Source organism: Leuciscus leuciscus, assembly GCF_965113295.1.
Source record: "Leuciscus leuciscus genome assembly, chromosome: 7".
Taxonomy (NCBI): domain Eukaryota; kingdom Metazoa; phylum Chordata; class Actinopteri; order Cypriniformes; family Leuciscidae; genus Leuciscus; species Leuciscus leuciscus.
The window spans coordinates 10,238,311-10,251,977 of NC_138731.1; the positions used below are offsets into that span (position 1 = coordinate 10,238,311).

The 13,667-nt window shown below is 38.4% G+C and overlaps 1 protein-coding gene across 3 annotated transcripts in view; it reads left to right on the forward strand.

The window, feature by feature from the left end:
* gpr155a (G protein-coupled receptor 155a) overlaps nt 1-12,802 on the forward strand; it is a 30,666-nt gene extending 17,864 nt beyond the window's left edge. Inside the window, exons 8-16 of one of the 3 annotated variants that reach the window (XM_082176111.1) lie at nt 357-441; nt 2,232-2,322; nt 4,875-5,076; nt 7,031-7,117; nt 7,477-7,616; nt 8,877-8,972; nt 9,071-9,135; nt 10,599-10,733; nt 11,069-12,802. In XM_082176111.1, the coding sequence (XP_082032237.1) occupies nt 357-441; nt 2,232-2,322; nt 4,875-5,076; nt 7,031-7,117; nt 7,477-7,616; nt 8,877-8,972; nt 9,071-9,135; nt 10,599-10,733; nt 11,069-11,261 (1,094 nt within the window). In that variant the 3' untranslated portion in view covers nt 11,262-12,802. Of the gene's footprint in view, nt 1-356; nt 442-2,231; nt 2,323-4,874; nt 5,077-7,030; nt 7,118-7,476; nt 7,617-8,876; nt 8,973-9,070; nt 9,136-10,598; nt 10,734-10,859 lie in introns of all 3 variants that reach the window. The other 2 variants (XM_082176113.1, XM_082176112.1) reach the window with 2 other exon arrangements.
* The last annotated feature ends 865 nt before the right edge of the window (nt 12,803-13,667 follow it).

Here is a 13,667-nt window from a genome sequence, read left to right on the forward strand (position 1 = left end):
GGTTAGTTGCATGTAATTATGCATAATTTACTGTTATTACTATAGTAAGTACATGTAACAAGGACACTTAAATAAAGTATTACCAAAAATTTTAATTGTACCGTTTGTCAATGAGTTTTTATATGAAAAATATCTATTAAAAGCAGCGGATATGCGAAACTATAATGCAACTACTGTAGTTCTGCTTTTAAGAAGTACAACAAACTGTAATGTAAGCAGCTAAACTTTTCTTACATGGGTATATGGATTATTACCGAAGAAAATCTCTGAAATGGATAAAAAGTCATGTGTTTGTGAAGGTGACGGACGTTTGGGCTTGGGTTGAACGTGTCTGAATGCTGTTTTGTGTTGTGAAGGTCTGATCGCTCTGTCTCTGCTGCTCATGAGGAGAAGCGAGGAGGCGAGCTTCAGGCCAGGACTCATTGTGATCGCCGGCTGGGGGTGAGTGGCGCATTCAACACACTTACACTATGACCAGTTGAGTATTACACAGCCTATTTATACTCCATATGTTGAATATTTACTGCAGTATAAACCTTTCAAGAATGACCTACTATGAGCTCTGAGATTGTTCAGCTGTAGAATAGGTAAAAAAAAAAATTTGTTTAATTGTTTTTCAACACTTAAAGTCCCCCTGTGGTGAAAATGTTGTTTATATGTCTATGTGGTGTTTATAATATGCTTTAAGACAAACCATGTGTAAATTCGTAAGTCGACAGCATCGCTGAGTATTTTCTCCTTAAAACTGCAGTGAACCAAAGACAGTCTCAAAAACACGCTTTGAAATCGCTGGTGTTTCTGACGTCACAAACTACCTTGGAACCAATCAGATCAACGCGTCGGAGGGCTTTAGCATATCATTAACAGCGAACTAGCAGGGGAGTCTCGAGAGAAGCCAGGTTATCCCGATATATTTTTCTGTTGATATGAAAAATCGGGTCGATTTAGCAATATAGCAGGAGAATTATGTATATTACGAACGGGAACATGGTTTGTGTAACATTAGCAACACATTATTAGCTGTTTGATAACATAGTCAAGCAAAGGCTAATCATATTAATTACTATTATGTGTCCGACATTGTAAAGAGCGACATCATTGTGCAGTGTTAAGTTAGCCGAGTGGATCTCTGAGCTGCTGTTAGTGAGTGGAGGCGGGGCTCATTTGCATATTCATAGAACCGCGTATACTAAATGAAGCATGGGTGTAGAGTTGCATTCAATTTCAAGCTATTTTTAGGCATGAAGATTTTTTTTTCACAGGAAAAAACATATAAATATGTAATTTCGGTGATCAAAGATGAGTTTAAAGGAGCCGTATGTAAGATTGTGGCCAAAACTGGTACTGCAATCACTTTCAAATGACCGTAGAGTGGTGTATCCCCTCCCCCTCCCCCCTGACTCGAGGTTGCCAGATAGGCTGCAGGATCCAGCTGGAACGTAGGCTGCTATGTAGCTGTGGTAACTAGAGCAGAGCTGGCAACCCCGATGCCGAAACACTACTGACTTCGTGATTGGTAGATAGGTGGAGGGTGGCGCATCAGGCCAAAACACAACATGACAACATCAACATCAGTTGAGGGCTGCAACTTCACTTTTTAAATGACAATATCCTGGCCGGACTACTGTTGTCAGTGATATAAGTATTTGAAATGAACATGATTTCTTAATGTCTAGTGACATATCAGGGCCATTTTATGATTAATTGAAATACATTTCTTACATACAGCTCCTTTAAGGGATAAAATGATTGAATACAGGGGGACTTTAACAATAAAGGTTCTTTAATGACATTGATGGTTCCATGAAGAAACTTTAACATCCACTGAAGCTTCTTTGGGGAACCAAAAATGGTTCCTCTATTGCATCGCTGCAAAACCTTACCAAAAAAAAAAATCTTTATTTTTATGAGTGTATCCATAATAAAAGAGATTTCCTCTATGAGGCGTCGCAAATGACGTAAAGCAATCCTCTTCCTACAGCCTCATGGTACTTGAATACAAATATATTATATTTTATAATCAATGATTTAAGTACACAGTCTATTTTCTTTGTGTAATATTGTGTTTGGATCTGGACGGTTTGGTTCTTGGCTTGTAACACTTTATTGAGGAATTTCTGAAAGAATGAGGAAAACACTTCTGAAAACAAGGCTGCTGATAAAGCTGTTTCTCTGACTTTCTGAGCTAAAGGCACTGATGTCTGCTGTCTCTCTCTCTCTCTGTCTCTCAGTTTACCTGTCCTGGCTGTGAGTGTCCTCCTCCTGTCAGGGCAAAGAATGCCAGACACCATCGACTCCGCATTCTTTTATGGAAAGACACAGGTACAAATATGAAAACATTATTCATATTGTGCACAATCCAATCTGTGTTTAAAATGACTGACTGTCCGTACTGATACTTTGCAAATCTGTTTGTTCGGGTAATATAGTAAGCATTGATTTCTTTACTAATGAAGCACGATACTGTCTTCTCAAGTTCAAATGTGAAAGTTTGCCTCTGATCGTGTCCATCATCAACTCATGAGGTCATAAAGTGCTTCCCAAACTTTTTCTTGCCACGGCACCGTTTAGATGAATAAATCCCACGGCAAAATTGCACAAACTTCGAATGGCATAATAAAACTGGGTATTATATTAAAAGTAGAGCTCACTTTAATGTGAAACTCGAGCTTAAGTCAGGGAGGAACACAATAAGGTCATATAAGTAGTTATGATGTTGTTGTTGTTGTTGGTGATGATAAATCAACAAATTTACATATCGTCGCTGTCAAGCAGAAACCTTTTTTTTTTTTTTTTAAATAAACACTGTCATCAAAGTTGGTATTGTGGCTTTATATAAGGTCGGACACTTGCACGTGCCATTATAATATTAACATTTTATGAAAATTACGATCAAAGGTCTTTGACCAGTGTGACAGAGATATGCGTTTTGTCAGTCATTAGAACAGCCGTATCTGAGGCATCGCATTACCTTTTCATCAACTTACAGGTTATAAAGTTTATTGTAGCTACTGTAAATGTGTGCACTCAGTTTTCTTGTTGTTGAAATGTCATGACACAAAAGATGAAACGCGATATTTAAAAGAGTATATTGGCTAGAACTAGAAAGCAAATACCAGACTAAGACTCTTCTCCGCTATTCAAACATACACACACACACACACACACACACACACACACACACACACACACACACACACACACACACACACACGCAAAAAATGTGCCTTTATAGACTTTGTGTCTCTTGAGTAATGTAAACTCTTTACGTATTCAAACATCAGTTCTTCATTTACCTGTACATTGCAAACAAGCAGAGATCTCGCTCCACGATAGACACGGGCAGAGTTATGAGGTTTGACTGACAGTTTGAGGAGCCAATGGAGTTATGAGCTTTAGTCACAAGCTCTTTTTAATACTTTTCATTGGTTCATTTTTTTTATAACCCACATTAAGTGGGTTAAATGATGACCAATTTCTTAAATGATGACCTAAACCCATTGATTTTTATATCTAGATTTTTATATATTTTTATACCTCCGTTATAACTATAACAATAACTATATCAGTGTCCACACCATCGTACGATATAACGTTCTGTTTATTATAAGCATGTGCTGCAGTTTTGTTGTCTGCCACTTCAAATGCTCAAGCTCTTTAGAGTTGGGTGGATTCTGATTGGCTGTCAATGTTTTTATCCTTCATCAGCTGGAGAAAATGTTTTGATTAAAACTAAATTATTCATCTGTGTCGTTAACGTTATAGCTGTGGTGTGGCCTTCCCAATTCTCATAGTATTAGAACAACTATTAAAACTTAATAGTTATTATAGTTATTGCCCTTGGTGTTAAATGCATAGTTCACCCAAAAATTGAAAATTCTGTCATCATTTACTCACCCTCAAGTTGTTCCAAACCTGTATGAGATTCTTTCTTCTGCTGAACACAAAAGAAGATATTTTGAAGATTGTCGGTAACCAAACAGTTGACGGTAGCCATTGACTTCTATAGTAGGAAAAACAATACTATGGAAGTCAATGGGGTCCAATCAACTCACTTGGTTACCAACATTCTTCAAAATATCTTCTTTTGTGTTCAGCAGAAGAAAGAATCTCATACAGGTTTGGAACAACATGTGGGTGAGTAAATGATGACAGAATTATCTCTTTAACAGCCCTTTAGACTAAAACGCAGTCTAATTTTGATTGTATTTCAGTCCTTATGAATATGCCTTTCAATGCTTGGTAAATACTTTTTCAAAACAGATTGTATTAAATTTTGTGTGTGAACTACGGTCAAAATGTGGTTTTAGCTTGCTCAGAATAATATATTTCATAATTTCTCAATTAAAGCTTAGTTTTGTTCTGCTAATTTAGATCAGATTGGTGTTGTATGTTAGTTTATGGGGGCTGATCACATGGATGTGGCTGTTGTGAGTCAGTCATGGTCATAGTGCCACCAGCTGGCAGCAGGAAGTGTGTTACTTACAACAGACTTTGAAATACACATCTTATACTTACCGCCTTAAAAACATGTGCACATTATTGTCCTAGAACTATCACATGGCAATGACATCATCTTCCACATAGATTCTATTGTTTTACTCGTAAAAGCTAAATTTTAACAAAAATGTTCCATTTACAACAAAAATGAAACATCACTGAACTTATTTAAGCTGGACTGTGACCTTATTTCCTTCTGGAAACAAACTTAGTTTCATTATTTTCCTGTTATCTCTGTACAGCTGCTTTGAAACAATCTGTTTTGTAAAAAGCACTATATATATATAAATGTGACTTGACTAATGACTACATCTTCACTTCAGGTCCTGAAACATTGCTGTAATCTGCTTTTTGTGATTGTTTGTGTGTTGTAGGTGCTGTGCTCATCTGTGGTGTTATCCGTGAGTATCACGCTGTGTGGGATCTCTCTCGCGCTGCTCAGCAGACGGTCGCGAGACTATCACACACTTGAGCACGGATCAGTCTCTGGCAGCGAGGAGGATGTGAGGCTTCCCTACGACACAAACACACAGAGCTCTGTTGAGCAGCCCTGTGCTATAGGCAGCATCAACACAGGTGTGACACTGACAACTCCTTTATTTCTAAAACTATGGGGCCAGATTCATGAAAATCATTTTTAAAGTCAAGTAGATATAGCTGCAGATAGGAGAACTCCACAAGTGGGCTGTGCCTCCGAAGGGGGGCGGAGTCTAGTCGCGCAAAGACTTTCTATAGAGGGTATGCGTGATTGTAGTTACGAGTGGCAAAAATACTTAGCGGAAGTATTTGTTTTCAGCGTTAATGCCGCAGAAAACACACAAAACACATCTAAAACGGGAAAGAGCTTTGAGGTTGACTGTACAACTAGATTTGACAAGAAATCTGAGGTATATTTTTACAGACTGCCGAAAGCTACAGAATAGAGAAGCAAATGGATCTAGGCAGAGAAAGGTGGATTTGCAGTCATCATTCTGTGTCAATGCTGAATTTAGTGGTAAAATCATACCCGATATTTTATTGACAACTCATCGATTAAATATTTACCATCATATATTCTGCATAATTGGGTGTTTTTAAAATAAACAGTGTAAGTGTTAGGGCTGGACGATATGATGATATATATATAACATTGATATGAGTGATCACCCGGATTTAGACCTAACGTTACCTATATTGTATTTATATAAAGCGTTCACAGGCAAATTTGCTTTATGTATTTCCCCGGCGTCTAAACCTGGCACATATAAATGTCAGGAAACACGATTCCCGGCTGCATGTCAATATCCATGGATTACTGGATCTTTGATAAGTTGTAAAGAACACTATATTGAGTCCAACTTGTAGTTTTACTCGCATTTTCGTAGTTTCCCCTATTAAATCCAGTCACGGAGCACCTCTTCTGCCACTCGGTCCGGCTGAGGGGGGCGTGATCCTGTGGGAAAGTGGCGTCGATGCATGCCCTCTTTCTGTTTTCTAAATTCCACCCCTGCTATATGATCACTATATGTAGTACGTAAGGGATAATGTAGAGCGAGGCGGTTGTCTCCGCTTTGCGCCGGGTCCTGATCACCCTGTCAGGGTTGTATTCGCTATAACATCCGCCTCGCTCTACATTATCCCGCTTATTACATGGCTACCTACCAAATAAATCAATAATTTGACACAAAATATTGATTTAAAGAGGAGTTTATTGATTTAAAAACGATTGTATTGCTTCTGCTAAAGAAAATAGTCCGTTCCGTCTCTACGTTTAGAATCCTGCATCCATAGCAACGCTCTGTTTTTCATGGCAACGGTGTGTTATCCTTAGTTATCAAGAAATAACAGACCGCATTCTACATTAGAATTCAACCAAGCCGTGTAATAATGTATTTTAAAGTCAAATGCCATATGCAATAATACATGTTTCAAACAGTAGTATGTTTTCAAACATGACAGTACAAATGGGTATAATCTCAGAAATAAATACCTTTTTATCCTGCGTTTTTTATCTAATTTTGTATGAACTAAGAGTTAAGCAGGAGATAAAAATCATAATTGATATCCAATGCATTTGCCAAACTGGAAATGGAAGTCAAGAACATTGAATTGTGGGATATGGTATTTCACACACTGTGCTCTGGTTGTAAACTGCACACTTTAGAAATGGAGTGAGCACAGAATACTGAGAATGAAAATACATTTACATTTAGTCATTTAGCAGACGCTTTTGTCCAAAGCGACTTACAAATTGGGACTAAATTAAGCAAGTCATCGTGAAGAGGCAAAAACAACGCAAGAAGTGCTCAAAATACGAAGTTCAGGCATTATTCAGAGTAGCATAAGCCCGATAAGCGAGAATTTACAGGAATATATACATATATATATATATATACAATTTTTTTTTTTTATGATAGTAAGTTAGTAAGAAAGATAGAAAATAGTAAGTAGTATGCCAATCTGAGCCTACAAAAGCACCGAATATGAAATATATATGGCTCAATGAAAGATGAAGACTGAGGTTATTGACTAATCTTTATGTGTTTGTCAGATTGTCAGATGTGCGAGTGCGCATGTGACCGTGAGCAGATCATGCCTGATGTAACGGGCCCCAAAGAGGAAGCGTCCGTACACTCAGGTTCGCTCTTTCTTTCAGTTCCTGTTCACTCAATCTGTTTTGAGATAGATAAGAAGTTGCTTTATTGGTCAGAGGTCCTCGTTTGAGACAGAGCTCTAGCTAGAGCTCAATAGGACACACAGTAGATGTATGAATAAGGAAGTTTTCTGAAATCAGTGACACCACACTAATACACCCGTGTAATAAAACGCTTTCAGAGTGACAGAATTGTCATTATTGCGTGATCTACTCCTTTAATAACTTCTGCATTAATAAAACATTTTAATGGAAACTGAATGGAATACATTTGCAAAACAATGCAATACATTTCAAAAGGGGAAGAAAAATGAGATTTGCATCATGTTAAATGCTGTTTTCAGGTCAGTGTAGCCAGCAGTGCTCACCCACAAGCTGCTTGCTGGCTGAAGAGGAACAGAAAGAAGCGGATAGACAGAACACAGATATACAGTCGACGAGACACGTGCTGGTGTGTCTGTTACTGACCGTCTGTCTCCTCGCTGTGAGTACAGAATCACTCATTCATACATACACTGGCTATACAAACTCACACCCCTGATTAAACAGCTGGGTATGGTGATGTAAAAAATCAAGTCATATTAGAACTTCTGCACCTTTAATGTAAAAAATGCCACTGAAAACCAAAGTGACACAAAAACGAACTGCATAAGTGGTCACACACTGAATCGAGTGCTTAGTTGAAGAGCCTTTGATTATATTAAAGCACTCTGTCAGCTTGGCACATCTTGACTTGGGAATATTTTCCACTCTTTGCCAAAATGTTTCAGATCTGTTCAATTGGAATTTTTTTTAGTCTCACCAAAAACTACGTATCTTGAACACTCGATAGAAAATATAAAAATCAATTGTTAGTCATACTAACAGGCTGTGATTCTGAGGAGCAAGTTGGTCCAAAGAAACTGGGTACCGACCCATCTTTCAAGAGCAAATCCTGCATTAAACTCCTAGATTTACGAAGCAGTCATCAGTAAAATGATGGGAACACAACTAAAGGTTGGGATTATACTGCTGTGGTATCGTAGAAATGAATTTACCCATGGATTCTTCACACACTCTCATCCTTTGGAGTGACAATAACATGAATTTGCTGTCACATGTCAGATGTAAACCACACGAACCAGCCACAGTGTTTGAGGGTCAGAGTAGACATTGTTCGCAGACAGCCAATGAAGACCATTATTATGCAGACGTGTTTCTGCGTTACGTATGCAGGTCACGGAAGTGGGACTGGAATTCCTGACGACTCGTTTAGGCGGTTCAGAGTCGATTCTTTCTTTTAGGAGACAATACATTTTTTTTTATCGTGCACTTTCGGCTTTACAACTTTGCAGAGCGTTTAGATTCACAGACAGCTGTTTTACACACTGCATGAAAGGGAATATGCAAAAAACCATAATAGGGCACTTTAACACGATTATAAGACTGTATGATTTCATGTGGTTTCAGTTGCTCCTACATTTTTGCGTAAATTTAGAATAATATTTAGAACAAAAGTTGCTGATGAATCATGATTTGTTTGTGAAAATATTTGTACGCAGATTGCATGCACAAATCCGTGCATACGTGAATGAGACCTTGAAATAAGTACCCTGTGATTGAAACCAAAGAAGTTTTTTGTTTACTTCATATGTTATACCATTTGGACACCACTCCTCTCTTTGGTCAGGTATCATTGTTTCACTGTTATTTACAGTACAGTTGGAGTGACTCTTCATTCTGTGTGTGTGTGTGTGTTTGGTAGAATCTCTCCAGCTGTCTGTGGTGGCTCTTCAACACAGATCCAGGACAGCTGTATGTGGAGCTGCAGTTCTTCTGTGTTGTGGCCAATTACGGGCAGGTGAGTGTGTGTGTGATCCTGTCACATGTGTTGTGCTGGAGTTAAACTATCTGACGCTTTTCCTGAAACATACATCTCCTTCTGTCTTCCCTCTGTAGGGTCTCATTTCATTCGCATTTTTTGGCCTTGACAAGCATTTAATTATCTCTCCGTTCAAAAAAAGGTAACTCAACTTTTTGCAAACTTTAAAGGGCTCAAACGATGACGAATCAAATTGAAACACTATGAAAGCATATTGTTATTTTCTGGAATTAAAAATTCCTCCCCATTCCAAACAGAGCATTTATTGAGGCTACGCTGAAAAAAACTGTTTTTATCATATCCACAACTCAAGTCAGGCAGATCAACACATCATGACAGTCCACATTTACACATTAATGATTAAAAAAAAATCAGTCCATGTAATTCTTTTTCTATCTTTCTTTAATGCCAAAAAGGGACTATTCTTGTAGCCGCGTTTCCATTAACCGATGTTATGCGACTAAAACTTCATTTTTTCCTCTTGCGATAAGTCATTCCAAAAATCAAAGCGACGGATGTTGGTCTACATACATCTCAGCCACCGCACCAGCCATTATTTTTAATGGAAGGAGACGAAGGCGTTTTATCCAAGCATTAATGGCAAGGAAAGACCCTTATACTTGTGAGCGGCTCATATTAGGGGTTTCTCCCTCGTATCTGCTTCAAGGTGTTGTTCAATTTTTGCATTGTTTTGGATGCAAAATAAATTCAGTCGCAAAATATACGTCATAAAAGCCGTCTTTCTGTTTTGTATCTTTAGGTTCAGTGTTAAAACAGGGGTTTACACGACACCGTTTTCAAATAGTTTTGGCCGTTCGTTTACACGACAACACATTTCGTTAATGACGTTGTGTTGCTCCTCTTATACTGAGGGGTGGGGTAGCCACTCCCAGACACTACGTCATGTCTGCCAGCCAATTGGGGCTGGCGTAATGTATTAGGGCTTCTGAGGAAAGTGCAGAAGGGGCGTATCCCATAGCGAGACACCAAAACAAGGCTTGAAAGAGAAACATGAATCTGTGAAAACTGTGACATCATGCACACATGTATTACGTGTTCAGTCTATAGTGTTTCATCGCCATCTACTGGCCTGGCAGCAGAATACAGCGTTTTTATATAAAGTTTACTTATTGTATAATTTTCTTTTTTGGTCCGAACCAAAAGAACCGAGAGAGCCGAACTACAAGTGTAAACACAATTAAAAAGCAAGGCGGCTGGAACGAGTAAAATAGCGAGTAGAATAGTGGTTCATTTCAGTTGCTTCGAGATCCTGTCACAATGTAAGGTAATACAGCAAAGAGGCTGTAATCATGGGATTACAAACTTTATTGACATTTATGTTGTAAGTGTAAGTGGGGAAAAATTTATAAATTAATTAGCCAATTTAGGAGCATTAATAGTCCAGTTACTGGTATAATGTCATTGCAGTGTTGAGGTTGCTTCCAAAAACATTCTCAAACAGTTTTTGTGGCTTTTCTTCAGTAAATGGTCTGGATGGGGGAAAGAGCTTGTGTTTAAACCGAGAAAGAAAAGAAATCCTGTTTAATGTGAATATTAGATGCATAATTAGGGTAATGATTAGATGTCTTGTGTATGTTGGTAAAGGTTAGCGAGGCTGTGGCGGGGTTGGGGTCAGGAGGTCACCGGCTCTGTGGCGTCTGAGGAGATCAGACTGACCTGCAGTCAGTTCCTCACTTATCATAAGCAGCAGTGCGTCAGAGACATTGTTCACAAGAAAAGGTGAGAGGCTCTTCACTGCCATCTCTTGCTTATCATGGATTCATTCGCATGTTTGATTTGTTTTTTTAGTGCATGCACAAAAAGTCATATTTAGTCTAATTTTTTATCATGATTTTCTCATTACAGCATGTTTGTTCATTAAAACATCTTTGCACATTTGCATGAATCTCTCTTTGATTTTCCCCCGCCCCATTTGGTTGTGGTTCACCCCTCTTTTCTTGCTTTCTAATCATCTGTCACTTCCCGTCCGTGTGCTGTTGCTTCCCGCGCTCTTGCTCGGTGCTGGTGTGTGTGGTTTGGGTGCAGTGGGTGACGCGTGCTCTGCTAATGTGCAGGTGCGGAGAGAAAAGCACCGCTGAGACGTTCCTGGGCAGTGAGATGGTCCGCTGGCTGCAGAGCGTGGGATTGGCCGCTGACCCGGGCGAGGCTTTAGCGTACGGCTCTCGTCTGCTCGAGGGCCGAGTCATTCAGCACATCGGCCTCGAGTTCGGCTTCGTGGATGAGGCCTTGCACTACCGCTTCACATAGACTCAGATCGCTTCAGAGGCTGCTGATGGATGCACAGTGGTTCATTTTAGGGCACATTTAAAGGGATAGTTCACCCAAAAATGAAAATTAGCCCATGATTCACTCGTCCTCAAGCCATCCTAGGTGTATATGACATTCTTCTCTCAGACCAATACAGTCGGAGTTGTGTTAAAAAATGTCCTGGCTCTTCCAAGCTTTATAATGGCAGTGAATGGCTGTTTTTGTTTTGAAGTCCATAAAAGTGCATCTATCCATGATAAAAGTGCATCTATCCATCATAAAAGTGCATCTATCCATCATAAAAGTGCATCTATCCATCATAAAAGTGCTCCACGTGGTTCCGGGTTTAATAAAGGCCTTCTGAAGCAAAACGATGAGTTTGTGCAAGAAAAATATCCATATTTAAAACTTTATAAAGTAAAATAACTAGCTTCCGGCCATACGAACATACGGATTCGACTTGAGTCTAAAGAGTCTAGAGCATCTAAAACATGCTACGCACTGCTGATATTTACGCTACGCCAGGACGCACTACGCTACTACGCTACTTCTGACATCTCAAGTTGCACTTTAGGCGCAAGTAGACTGCATAGAAAGCTAGAATAGAACGGCCGGAAGCTAGAATTTTACTTTATAACATGTTAAATATGGATATTTTTCTTACACAAACTCATCACTTCGCTTCAGAAGGCCTTTATTAACCCCCCAGAGCAGTGTGGAGCACTTTTATCATGGAGAGATGCACTTTTATGGACTTCAAAATAGAAACAGCCATTCACTGCCATTATAAAGCTTGGAAGAGCAAGGCCATTTTTTAATACGACTCTGATTGTATTCGTCTGAAAGAAGAAAGTCATATACACCTAGGATGGCTTGAGGGCGAGTAAATCAAGGGCTAATTTTCATTTTTGGGTGAACTATCCCTTTAAGTGAATTATTTGTTCTACTGACACTAATAGCAATAGCCAGATGTGAAAGTAGTTGGCTAGAATGAGGTCTTGAGCAGTTCATCTACCTCACACACACAGGATGGCAAAGGGGAAACTGGAAACAAACGAAACATTTCAGGACTGAACAGGGAGTGTTGAAGAACTGTTAGCTGATCTGCTTTTATTTCCCCTAGACATTTGAATATTAGTTTAATTTTTTTATTTTTTTTACAGGTTGAACTGTCTGACACATGATCCAGAATTTTAATTTATTTATTTTGCAGTAATTTAATCAGATTTAATTACAATATTGCCGTTCTGATGGAGTTATATTTTCACCACTCTAAATAAAAGAATGTATCCCATTAACTTCTTTGTTTACAACACTGGGCTCATTGACATTTTTTGTTTAAAAAACATTTGGCAGATGTATATATGTGGCAGAATCACTGGCAGGTGGCAGATATGTATTTATTTCCATCATGCTGCCATTTTAGTAGCATGTTTAAGTTGAATATAGCCTGTATTGAGATATAGCCCATGTGATAACTAACCCGCATCTTGGTTTTCCAAATAATTCTGATTTATTCAAATAAATTGAATTCCAAATGATTCATGATGAGAAGTGGTTGCGTTTCATTTCACAGCCACATGAGGGCGACAGATTTGCTTTTGTCTCTATTAAATAGGAAAGTCCCAACAAGTGAATTCATTGAAGGAGAATCCTGGGATGTCATTGAGAGAGTTACGCGATTAAATTCCCACTGAAAGTATTGCGGTCACGGATCAAAATAAATAAATAAGCGTGAATCAAATATGTTAAAACACTTAAAAATATAGTGGACACACTGGGAAATATATATATATATATATATATATTATTCAGAATAGCAAACAGTGTGGTCACAGATCAAAATATAATAAGCGTGAATAAAAAAATTAAAAGTGCATAAAAAAAAAAAGCATGAATCAAACCTTTACAAATGATATTGCACAAATCTTAAACTTATGTTTGTCTTCTTAAAAGTTGCTTTCCTTGGTTTTATTACTCTTTTACATTTTTTGCTCATATTTTACTCTTTTGTAAGCTTGTATTGTTTTTCTCTTCGCTCTTCTTTCCACATTCTGCACTTGCTCTTCCAAATGTTGCAGTTTGAGGTTCATGTAAATTAGGGAGGGCTTAAGCGTCACCATTGGTCCACTACTTCTTGATTGACAGCTCCTCCTTTAGCCAATCAATCGAAGATCCGTGACTTGTTTGATGTTTTGATAAAAAAAAAAATCCAGTTTGAGCAATATATTTTTACTTGTTTATTTATTTTTGATTCGCGGTTATTTTTTGATCCGTGACTACAATACTTTCGGCGGGAATTTAAATGCATCTCATTTACCAGCTCTCCTTTGAACACTGCAGTCTATGGTCACATCACTGAAGCCAGTTCAGAATTCCATGAAATAATAATAAAGACAAGCTCAC